The sequence below is a fragment of the Priapulus caudatus genome, unplaced genomic scaffold (assembly GCF_000485595.1).
Source record: "Priapulus caudatus unplaced genomic scaffold, Priapulus_caudatus-5.0.1 Scaffold1, whole genome shotgun sequence".
NCBI lineage: Eukaryota > Metazoa > Priapulida > Priapulimorpha > Priapulimorphida > Priapulidae > Priapulus > Priapulus caudatus.
This window is the reverse complement of record NW_014577062.1, coordinates 1,514,862-1,528,195: the sequence shown is the minus strand read 5'-3', so window position 1 is coordinate 1,528,195 and position 13,334 is coordinate 1,514,862. Positions and strand designations below refer to the sequence as shown.

The window sequence follows — 13,334 nt, the reverse complement described above, 5'->3', positions numbered from 1 at the left end:
GATACTATTTACTCCTGCTCTGCTCCTCCACACTATTACTCATTGGCTCGCTCCTCCACACTATTGCGCTCCTTGCCTCGCTCCTCCACACTATTCCTTTCCTTGCTTCGTTCTCCTCCACACTATTGTCTTCCTCCTTCCCTCCTCCACACGATTGCTCCTTCCTGCCCTCCTCCACACTATTGCTCCTTCCGTCGCCTCCTCTATCACTATTGCGCCTTGCTCGCTCCTCCACACATTGCTTCCTTCCTCGCTATCTTCCACACTCTTGCCTCCTTGCTCGCTCTCTCACACTATTGCTCCTTCCTCGCTCCTCCACTACTATGCTCCTTAGCTCGCCTGCCTCCACACTAATTCGCTCCTGGGCCTCGTTCCTCCCACTATTTGCTTCCTTCTTCGCTTCCTCCACACTATTTTCTTCCTTTGCTCGCTTCCTCCACTATCTATTGCTTCCTTCCTCGCCTCCGCCACACTATTGCCTCCTTGCTTCGCTCCTCCACACTATTGCTCCTCCTCCCTCTACTACACTATTGCTCCTGCTCGCCCCCTCCACACTATTGCTCCTTGGTCGCTCCTCCACACTATTGCTCCTTGCTCGCTCCTCCACACTATTGCTCCTTGCTCGCTCCTCCACACTATTGCTCCTTGCTCGCTCCTCCACACTATTGCTCCTTGCTCGCTCCTCCACACTATTGCTCCTTCCTCGCTCCTCCACACTATTGCTCCTTGCTCGCTCCTCCACACTATTGCTCCTTCCTCCCTCCTCCACACTATTGCTCCTTCCTCGCTCCTCCACCATTATTGCTCCTTGCTCGCTCCTCCCTCCCTCATCCACCACCTTCTCCTTCCCCCTCTTCCAGACCTTCTCCTTCCTCCGCCACCTTCTTCCTCCCTTCTCCCCTCTTTCACAACCTTTTCCCCTTCTCCGCCATCTTCTCGCGTTCATCTTCACCTCCCATTCGCCTCTACATCATCCGCCCTCATTTACCTCCTCCCTTCTTCTACATTCACCGGCCTCCTCCACCTTTTCTCCAAATCTATGTCAACCCACCTCCTCTACCGCCCTCCTCCCACACATTCCTCCTTCTCTACTACCTCATCCCCATCCTCCAGATTTTCTTCGACTCCGCCCCCCCTTCTCCATATTCTCCCTCTACATACCCCTCTCTCATCATCTACCATTCACAAAGAAGTGATGGGGAGGGAACGAAGGTTTCAGCAAAAGAGGAACAAATGGTAAAGTGGAAGAAAGAGGTGGTAGCGGAGGAGAGATATACGTGTATGCGCAAATTTGTGACAATGTTTTATCTTAAATTAGTATAGTACGTTGTTTGATATAATCAAGAGTCCATAATAGAGATCGCTATTTATGGACTCTTGATATATATATTATTTAACTTTTTCATTACGAATTCCCGTAAATGTTATCATAGACACACACAGACGCACGCCCGCACAGACGCACGCACACAGACAGACGCACGCACACAGACGCATGCACGCACACAGAGGCAGGCATATCTCTCTCCCCCTCTCTTTTTCTCTTCCTTTTCCTTCTTTCTCTAGCAGAAAGTTAACGTTTGGTAGCTTCTCGATATAAGTGTGGCCACAAGAAACGCTGAAGGAATTGATGTGACGTGGCTCGATTGATAAATTGCCGTATTTTCATCAACCAATACTTTAGATAGACATCGATTACACATTAGAATTGATTACTATATCCTCATTTTATTTGACTTAGAATAGCGGTAACTGTTAATATTCGTTGATGTCAAAACTGGTAACACCTCATAACATTTGTGAGATAACCGCGTAGATTCCCGATGTCTGCATGCACGTGCGCCACGCCGTTTTGCGACCGCATCTGTTCCTGATCCATGGTCTCTAAATACGTTACGGAGAATAGATGGGTGTGCACGTGGCAGTCCGATATATATGTCTCTAGATTTTGGGGGTATTTTGTTGTTTTTCATGGCATAACATTGTTGAGCAATCTTCACGCAACGGAACGTAGTAATAAGTGTACGGTACAATCGCAATTATGTTTCACAGAGAGCTAGGTGGTAACACGTTCCAGTGCCACGTTGTCTCGTAGTCTTTATGGGGTGTAGGCATCCATATGTCCCCAAGTCTTGCCCGTGCTCAAGGAAACGGGAAGAGGAACAGTAAGCGTGACCATACTTCCACACAGGGCCGATATATCCTGCATGCAGCCACTTACGAGACCTGCAAAAACAAGAGCATACAAACGTACCCTAAGGGATTATATGATCTTGCTATCACGTTGTGACCAGGACAAAGGTTTTTCCATACACAATTATTTTACATTCACTATCTTACAGTATAGGCAATTTCGAGAAGGTTGGGCACGTTATATAACTATTAATATGAAAACGCGGAAAGAGATTTTAGAGAAACTACCCGTGAATATATGTGCTCTCTAATGTAAATTCGTTTCAAGAAACTAATATCTCGTTTGGTAGATACCATGCATGCGTGAAAGATTTGGCACCTTATAATAATAAAAGTGAAACACTATAGCATTGTAATTTTTCATGTCATATATTACACGCGATTATGTTCTCCCTGTTTAAAGTGTATGATTTCTACCGAACGATTTCTTCTGATGGAAAATACTGGGCATTACGTGAACACAGATATTAGAGAAATATCCCAGTGGGCAAAAGAGGTTGAAACAACGTTGAAACAACGTTGGAAAACCACGTTGAAACAACGTTGAAAAATGTTCGAATTTGCAATTTGATACTACGTCGAAATGTCAACGTTGTTTCAACGTTGATATTGCGACGTTGTTTCAACGTTGATATTGCGCCGTTGCTTCCACGTTGATATTGCGACGTTGGTTCCACGTTGACATTTCGACGTTGTTTCAACGTTGACAATTCGACGTAGTATCAAATTGCATATCCAAACATTTTTCAATGTTGTTTGCCAACGTTGTTTCAACGTTGTTTACCAACGTTGTTTCAACGTTGATTGCCGACGTTGAAACAGTCTAGAAATTGGCTAAAATTAGGTTGTAAAGCATGCTGATATATACATGTAGACATCATTTGTATATACATTTGTTTTATTATATTTCACCATATGATATATAGCGATAGATTTCGTAGCTGGCTCGGATCACCTCGCAAAAATTATACTACCGAACTGTATACCTACTATATGAAGTGCTCTAGACAGGTGTTTTAATGAAAGGTTTTCTAATCTAGCTATAGTGTGGCACTACCACATCTAATTAAGATTCAGCCATCAGCAAGTCAAAAGCAATCCAGGTTTTTAAATTTAACAACACTATAAATAAATGAACACTATATATAGCTACCATCATGTATGAAACATATGGATCTGTTTGAACACACATATATATAATATGCCCGTATGTATATTTATAGACAACTACATTAATCACCTCATTGCACCTGAGTAACATACAATATGTGCGCTGATGCACAATAAACTATACTTATAAACGACTACTAACAATACAAATAATACGCTGATGCACATTCAAACTTCTAATAAATGAATACTAACAATAAAAATATAATATAGTCAAAAATATATACACAGTGTATATGTATTTATCTAGGCCTACCCAGCAGGACTGGCTGTGTAGTTTACCACGTACAGTGCTTCTTAAACTGGTGAATTGTTCACCCAAGGGTAAATGAAATTATTTTGGGGTGAATGAAACTAGACCAAAATCATAAATTAAGGAAATATAGTCGCAGGTAAATGAAATTTGTGATAACGACTTGAGGGTGAACGACACTGAAATGAACATTATATATAGCTGCCATCAGGTATGAAACATGGATCTGCTTGAACACACATATGCCCGTATGTATATTTATAGAGCTACATTAATCACCTCATTGAACCTGAGTATAACATACATCATATGCGCGCTGATGCACAATAAACTATACTTAGAAACGACTACTAACAATACAAATAATACGCTAAACTTCTAATAAATGAATACTAACAATAAAAATATAATATAGTCAAAAACATACGCAGTGTATATTATCAGGAGTGGATAATAGAGACTCTATATTATCCACTCCTGATATTATATATATATATGTATTTATCTACCCAGCAGGACTGGCTGTGTAGTGTATCATGTACAGTGCTTCTTAAACTGGTAAATAGTTCACCGAAGGGTAAATGAAATTATTTTGGGGTAAATGAAACTAGACCAAAAATATAATTAAGGATCGAAATTTAGTCGCGGGTAAATAAAATTTTGTGATATAACGACTTGAGGGTGAACGACACTGAAATAGTTTGGGAATTATTTCCTTCCTCCTCCTCCAATCCTGTCTGGTGCGTATTTGAGGCACAGTGCTGCTGCAGCGGTTACCTCGGTTTCAGTGCCGTTATGATTCTTTAGCACACTTGCTAAGGTAGAAAAACGCGATATAGAAAATTATTATAACATAATATTAATGTACAGTAATTTATGTGTCAATTAAATTTAATCTTACTAGCTTAACCAAAAAGTTATCTTTTATTAATTTCTACTGTGGAGCTGCGAAGTACATGTTTAACATATGAAAAAATTTGCAATTCATATAACATCCACAAGCAAAACCACAATATGGTTTTAAAAGAATTGAAAGTGTAAAACTATCCAGAAGCACTTTTAAAAATATATGCAAGTTATAACCATATATCACGCAATATATATATATATATATATTACTGCTCATGCAGTTGTGCATTAAGAATATATAGCATTAAAGGACTTACCTGTTACTATGGAAAACAATTCTGTTCCAGCAAGCGCCAGTTTCCCTTTTGCTCCTTTCATGTTTATTTGGGCCATAACTTTGTTGCTCATTATTCTGTAAAAACGCATAAAAATTAATAAAACGAAGAAAAACCATTAACAATAATGTATTAGATATTACTCTTATTACTCTTACATAACAGTGCGCATGCAGAGCGCACATGTGTTTCCTGCGATCCAATATATGCTTTTCCCTATTCCTACGACCACAACATGCGTAATTCACGAACATATATGTATATATATATATATATATATATATACACTGCACACAGGTAATTATATGACAACACTGCACACAGGTAATTATATGACAACACTGCACACAGGTAATTATATGACAACACTGCACACAGGCAATTGTAGAAAAAACACTGGGCATATAAACAATTAAAGGAAAGCACTGGACATGCAGACATAGTATCACACAGCCATCAGTATATAATATATATGCGCATGAATCAAAATATGCGGTTTATCACAGACTTAATTACCTGTATTGTTAGCACTCATGATATTAGGCTTGATTGTAAGTGTGATTTTAGGAAGAAAATTTCTTTGGTTAAATAATTCTCAGCTGATCACGAAAATTGAAAGTCGGCAGCGAGTATCCTCGGAAGTCGTGTGAATATCAGAGCCCTGTGCGCTGCAGGGCCTACTGGACAGGTCCCCACGACACAGTTGATGTGACAGATGTGTCACGTTAGAGATTGAAAATGTCGTGGGCGAGTATCGGTTAGTTGACGTTACATCTGCACGTTCAACACCACGGTGGCGACGTCGTGGGTTACCTTCTCCGTGTCCACGACCGGTCCCAGCCCTCCCAGCCTCACGCCGTGGTTAATGGTGTGGAAGTCTCTCAGCGTGTAAGGCCTGTAGTCAGGTTTGTGTTTCGCGCAGCTGTACTCCTGCACGTAGTTGGATGGTTCGCTGTGGAACGATGACACGACACATAAAACACACAACGAAACGTTAACACGTCCGCCAGCATCGTCGATGTTTGTAAATAAACAATATATACATCGACATACTTTCAGAGAAACGCATGACGTTGTACATGTTGTAAAGGCAAAATAGCACGTTCATCTTAATAACTCGGGCAAAAATTACTTCGGGGAAAAATGTGTTATTTATCCAGGGCCCTGCCACTATCTACTTGATTACTGTGTGTTGATCGTGCTGCGCGTGCTGTGGAGGGGAGCGTATACTGAGCCTCTACTTGACCTCCCAATTCAATCTCGGAGTGGCACATTAATTATTCAGCGTGCAATCTGAGCTGTTGTAGCCGCATCACGCTGTCCAGAGTAGGCAGGAGAGCTGGAGTGATAACGGTCGATTAGGAAACCCATCAACCTGATATCATCGCCGTGCCATCCCTAGACTTTACCAGCGTGAAGCGAATATCTCGCTGCCTCGCGTGGCTTTGTAAACGAGGGAATACTTCCACTCACACCTCTGAGAGTAAATGTGTTACACATAGAGCTATGTTCAGAGCTGTTAGCCGTGTCTAGTGAAAACTACTATTTTCTACTCTCTGATTTTACCTCTAGTGTGTTAATGTTCGGGTTGTTATATAAAGTCAAACCTGTATATAAGGATCACTAAAGAGAAACTCTCGATAGGCGTGCTTTATAGACAGGTATCTATTCTATAGAGATGGCTTCACTGTATAACTGTCACTCAAGGGAAATCCCAATAGCGTCATCTACGGACAGCGTTCTACAGAGGTGTCCATCCCTAATAGAGGTGTGACTGTATATTATAGGCGATAGGGGGAGTTATGCAGTACGCGTCATACCTGTCACTCGACATCTGTCTCGTCTGTTGGATGGGCGGAAACTGAACTGCCGGCTGAGTCTGTTGCTCACTGTGCATTCTCTTCCCAGCATTCGCGCTGCTGTCTCTACCCAGCACCTGTTAACGAGTTACAACCAAGATTTGATGCCTAAATAGATCAAGGTATAACATATATACAGCAACATTTGATCGGTGTTTTTTTAACATATATATACATATGTGTGTACGTGCATGTATCGGTGAAAAAAATAAAGAAATATAAGACAAGTATCATAATTAAAGCGCTAGCCAAATGAAAGTCGAAATATATGAAATTTCGACAGTCTGTTATATTTTCTCTGACCACGTAACTCACGCGCATCGCTCTACGTACATCTGCGGTCACACGCTCCTCTTCTGATGTGGCGTCGCTGACCGCGCAGCCAACGACGCCGCGCCGGCCATGTGAAAGCTCGTTAAGCTGACCACGCATCACGTGCAGATAGTGCATCAGCTCCTCCCTGGAGTGTAGAGGAAGGTCGCGATCGCCCGTCTTTTCCCCCTCCTCCCCCGCCTCCTCCACGGTCTGCATGAGCCAATCGCGGACGCTTGCATCCCGTCGAGCAGCCGAGGAGGGCGCGCCTCGCTTCAGACCACCTCGATGCCGTGGCGAGGCATCCCCTCGGTCCGTCTCGACGCCCGGCAAGGCACGGCGAGGCGCTTGCGTCGTCTCTACGCTGGAAGAGGTGCGAGACATCCCGCGGCAGTCTCCCGCGAAACTCGGTGAGGCCTCCAGGCGTCTCGTCGGCTCCAGCTTCCTCCTCCTCTGTCTCGTCCCGTGAAGCTGCGTGTAGGTCTTCTCCGGACTTCGCCGCCGCTGTCTCAGCAGCAGAGGGTTCTTGTTCATTGTGACAAAGTCGACGTCTAACGGCGGCGGCGGCGGCTTCGGACGAGGCCGCATCGTCGACGTTGACGGTGGCGCGCTCTGCGGGGAGTCGCCGTCGTGCATCCCGCTGCCTCCTCCGTTCTCTCGTCTTGCATTTCTGTTGGCGCGCCATCGCATCGATGACTCACGCACGGGGATCAGTGTGACCCTGTTCCGTTGTCGTGCGTGCGGAGCGGCCGCGACGTGGCATCGTGCTTCAACCGGCGTGGACGATGCGTCGGTCGTCGTCGTCGTCACGCCGCCACGTTCGTCATTCCACATCCGCCGGAACTCTGCCTCCAGCGCCTCGTACGTCTGCTGCATCGTTCGCGGCGTGTCCGCGCCATCGTCATCGCCGTCGCCGCGGGCGACGGGTGGCCGATGCGTTGGCGCTGCCCCGCGACCTGTCTCTACCGAGATCTCGATTTCCGACCCGTTCGAACCCAGATGGACGCGCCCGACGGCGGCAGCGTGGGTCGAGCGAGGCGTGGCGACGGCGGTAGCGTGGGTCAAGCGAGGCGTGGCGGCGTCGACACTGCTGGTGGGAGAGACAAGCTGCCCGTTACTGCCGCCGTGCAATGAGGACGCGAGGTCGCCACGCGCGGGGCCCCCTGCCCCTGCTGGCCGCTCGTCGAAGCTCGGCGTCGTGTCATAGTCGAATACGTCGTCGTCATCGATGAGACTGCCCGCCGACGCTGCGTGAGAGAGAAGTAGCGAGGTTTCACTTCATTTTGATTATGATTAATGTCAACGAAAGGTGCCGTTTGCGATTCTAGGATCATTCCTCTTCCAGACTACAGCCCAGAATACAAGGCACTTAATTAGTGAATTTGATAAAGAACACAGGAATTATGTATTTTATATTGTATGTATATATTGTATGTGTATATAGTATGTAACGTTGTATGTTTTCACTACAAACTCCAAAGCATTGCTACGGCAAGTAGAAACTTAGACCGAATAATTCTGTCCCATATAACCTTTTTTATATTTTGGTGAGGGTTATTGGGACAGAACGGGGTTCATTGAAATTTTGTGAGATCGCATGCAAAATGCATGCGCTGCTAATGCGGCCCGTACGCCGCTATTGCCGCGAACAAAAACCTACCGTTCCCTTCTACATGGCTTTACCTTGCTACTGATATGTGTATACATTCACTTCTTAAAAGATTGTTTTTCAGAAACCCCGCTTCATTTAACTTTAGTAAATTACGTTCGCCATTTACAAACAATCAGACCAATCAGAGCTAGTCTATCAGGCCTCCTGCAGCGCCACAGATACAAGCGAGAACCAGGGGCTATTGTAAGACTCGCTCTGATTGGTCTGATTGTTTGTAAATGGCGAACGTAATTTACTAAAGTTAAATGAAGCGGGGTTTCTGAAAAACAATCTTTTAAGAAGTGAATAACGATTGAAGTGAATGTATACACATATCATGTATACCACGGGGTCGAAATTAGCGGTATGCCGATATCCGCGGGATAGTAGATTCTTGTGTTGGATACCAGATTTCAATGCTTGCATGGTATATCCCGCCGGAATAGTAAAAAAAATCGTCTAAATCTGAGCGGGCGCAGGCCACTCTAGCGTTATACAGCAATGCTAGAGACAATACGCATGTCTGCAGTGTACTGTGGGGCGTATGTAAAATGAACGCGAGCGATGAGAGTTTCAAGGGCAAACTTACTTTTACTACGCAAGTTAAAATTACTATCCAAAAAATGGGATACCAAATCTTTGGGGGGGATACCAGATTTCAATACCTGGTATCCCGAATGGATACCGTACCATAATAAAAATATAATTTCGACCCCTGTATACGTGCGCGCATACACATACGCATCGTATATTCAATAACATTAAGCTGCACTTACAGCTGTACGGTGACCGCGTGAACCACACAAAATTAACTTACGTCACTCGCAAATGCACGCACGCACACACGCATACACTCACGAACGCACACACACAAACACACACACGCTCACTAATGGTATTAGTAATATATACCCATGCACGCGCACGGACACGCACATGCACGCACACAACTTATTCAATATAATATGCAACTGGCCCTATATGCTATATCTGGCACGTTCGCGATAATCATATAATCACTCGCGCTACACGGCTAGTACCTATAAAAAGTCCTATATATAGTCTTACCCTTGGTTGCGTCCTGTTAGCTGCGCGCTAGCGCTGCTAGTGATTACAGTACAGCGGAACCGGGCAGGTGCCCGTCTACGCGGAACGCGCGGGGATCGCCAACGGTCGTACGTACGCGCAGACACGATAAGTAATTGGAACGTTTCAATCATAAAATGATGGTAAATATAAACACGAAATATATACTACTAAATTAAGTCTCATTAATGTACGTTCTCTACTCTCTTTCGCCTAATATAGTCGATAACTTCCTGTAAATGCCGTTCAAATGCGCCTCTGCAACACACACATATGTGCATGCCGGCCGCTGTGCACAGCCACAGACAACAAGATAAATTAAGATTCTAATTGTTCTTGTTCTCTCTTTATTGATGTTGTCTGTGCATAGCGGCGTGCGTAACCTCGTAGGTAATAGTCTTCAAAGTTCAATGAAGGGAATGTACGTGATACAGAAACAGCTTACTTACCGTGTAATTATAGCGTGCTTCGATGGATCCCAACCAGCAAACTCTCTCATCAACTGCTTTGCTCTTTGTGCGAGGCGCGCTATATATATTTATAGCAACAGCTAGCAACAACGTTGAAGAGCATGCTGGGACATGAGCTAATTATAGCGAGTGTATCTTCAGTTAGCCAGGGTTCGATTCCCGTAGATATCTATATTTCTTTTTTATAGATTTAGCTAATAATAATATTATAATAATAATAATATAATAATATAATAATATTATAATAATAATATAATATATATATAATATATATATATATAATATATAATACTATAATATATATATATAATATATATATATCTATAATAATATAATAATATAATAATATTATAATAATAATATAATAATAATAATAATAATATGTGCTAATAGTATACCAAAATAATTTTTTTTGACATTCTAATTGGCATTGTGGCATATCGTAACATATTTTCAAACAAACGAACGGACGGACTTCTGGTGTACAAATCACAACACAATCATAATAGACGTTGCATTTTGGTTTCCAAAACCGCAACATAATTTCAACCAATATTCAACGTTGAAACAACGTATAATTTTAACGTTGAATAGACATTGACATTTCAACGTTGAATAGACGTTGTACATTTCAACGATAAATCGACAATTTATTTTGTATAGTGTCCAATATCGCAACATAACTTCAACCAATATTCAATGTTGAAACAACGTCAGTTTCAACGTGAATAGACGTTGTACATTTCAACATTGAATAGACGTTGTATTTTTTGGTGGGTAAAAACGCAAGCTAATTTCAACTAATATATAACGTTGAACAATGTTATGGTTTCAACGTTGAATAGACGTTGTACACTTCAACGTTGAGTAGATGTTGTATTTTTGGTGGGTAAAACGTAACCTAATTTCAACCAATATATAACGTTGAAACAACGTTATGGTTTCAACGTTGAATAGACGTTGTACACTTTCAACGTTGAATAGCGTTGTATTTTTGGTGGGTAAAAACGCAAGCTAATTTCAACCAATACATAACGTTGATACAACGTTATGGTTTCAACGTTGAATAGACGTTGTAAATTTCAACGTTGAATAGACGTTGTATTTTTGGTGGGTAAGACTCAAGCTAATTTCAACCAATATATAACGTTGAAACAACATTATGGTTTCAACGTTGAATAGACGTTGTACATTTCAACGTTGAATAGACGTTGTATTTTTGGTGGGAAAAACGCAACCTAATTTCAACGAATATATAACGTTGAAACAACGTTATGGTTTCAACGTTGAATAGACGTTGTACATTTCAACGTTGATAGACGTTGTATTTTGGTGGGTAAAGACGCAACCTAATTTCAACCAATATATAACGTTGAAAACAATCGTCAGTTTCAACGTTGAATAGACGTTCTACATTTCGAAGTTGAATCAACGTCGTATTCTCGGTGATCGACGTCATGACGTAGTTTCAACCAAGATTCAACGTTGAAACAACGTCGTGTAGCCCACTGGGGTAGCATCCACACAGCTCACACTTATACTGGTTTCTCACCTCGTGTGCGTTCTCCGTGTGTTTTTCAACAGCACGCGAAATCTTTGAGAAGGCAGCATCTCACACAAAATCGCACTTATATGGTTTCTCTACCGTTGAGTTCTCAGATGTGTCTTCATATTACCCAAATGAGAAGGCCAGGCATCACACCAGCTCGCACTTATACGGCTTTTGCTCTTGAGTGTGAGTTCTCAAGGTGACGTTTCACATGCTCCAAGTAGTGAAAGGTAGCAGTCACACAGATCGCACTGTATACTGTTTCTCTCCGTGTGAGTTCTCATGTGTAGGCCTTCCAGTGAACGGCCGATTGTATGAAGCAGGCATCAACACAGCTTGGCATTTATTACGGTTTCTTCCCGTCGTGAGTCTCTATATGTGTCTTCAGAGCAGTCCGATGTTGTGATGCGTAACACCACAGACCACACTTAATACGGTTTCTCTCCGCGTGTGCGTTCTCGTGTGTTTTTTTCAAAGCACTCGCGACTGAGAAGGTGGCATCACACAGATCGCAACTTATATGGTTTCTCTCGCGTGTGAGTTCTCAGGGTGTCTTCAGATTTCCCGATGTTTGCAGAAGGCGGCATTACACACTCGCACTTATCGGTTTCTCTCGCCGTATGACGTTCTGGCATGTGTTTCTTCAGATACCCGACACTGCGAAATGCGGCATCACACAAGCGCGCACTTATTAACGTGTTTTCTCTGCCCGTGTGACATCTCATGTGTTTCTTTCAGATCACCCAACACTGCGAATGCGGCATCACACAGCGCGCACTTCAATCGGTTTCTCTGCCCGTGTTGACTTCTCATGTGTAACTTCACTCTACTCTCAGATAGGAGAAGAGCATCTAACACAGTTTGCACTCATATGAATTCTCCCTGGAATATAATGCTCACGGTACTGCCATCGTGCTTCAGGGAAGCTGGCCACGTAACTGGTTCACACACGTCAGGTGTCTACCACTGTCTGGCGTTCAATTACGATCCACGTGATTTGCTTGCGTAGACTGCCTTGCCTCACTTGGTGGACTCCACGGTCCCTATATAGGTTGTCTCAAATTTAGTAAAGAGAAATAAAATAAACTGCTATCGATCGTATTGATGGTATGAACATAAACGCGCCTCAGTTTATTTTTGCAATATAACTGCTTGATGCCTTGGCATATCAATAATTATTTATCATCCACACATCACGCGCCATTTACAACTGTAACGGGGGGTCAAGCACACTAATATATCACGAAACTAAAATATACTGAATTAATATATAGAAACATCCGTTTACCCAATGAAGTCCCTGAACGTCGTGTGGTGTTCTCGTATGTACTGATGTTAGCAAACGTCAATGGTGTGATTATACTACCTGCTGTTATCATGAAACCGGGTCAGAGTAATCCTGACACATGGTAAACGGTCTGATCTCCTGATACGCAGGACACGCAAAGTGCGTTCGCTTCCCCTAAATAATTAAGCAAAGCACTGTGCACCTCGCCCTACAAACACTTGCTGTAAACAACTATTCTCATTGTCTCGCCTGGGGTTGTGTTTTAAGTGACATCCGTTAACTGCAGCATAGCGATGTTGACTGTTACTTCGTACCAAAG

At 43.0% G+C, this 13,334-nt stretch overlaps 1 protein-coding gene across 2 annotated transcripts in view; it reads right to left on the bottom strand.

Annotated features, from left to right (window-relative positions):
• Nucleotides 1–1,737: 1,737 nt before the first annotated feature.
• LOC106814899 (DNA polymerase nu-like) overlaps nt 1,738–13,334 on the bottom strand; it is a 33,346-nt gene continuing 21,749 nt past the window's right edge. For both annotated transcript variants that reach the window (XM_014819310.1, XM_014819388.1), the window contains one exon: nt 1,738–2,226. In XM_014819310.1, coding sequence (XP_014674796.1) covers nt 2,099–2,226 — 128 coding nt within the window. In that variant the 3' untranslated portion in view covers nt 1,738–2,098. The remainder of the gene's footprint in view (nt 2,227–13,334) is intronic.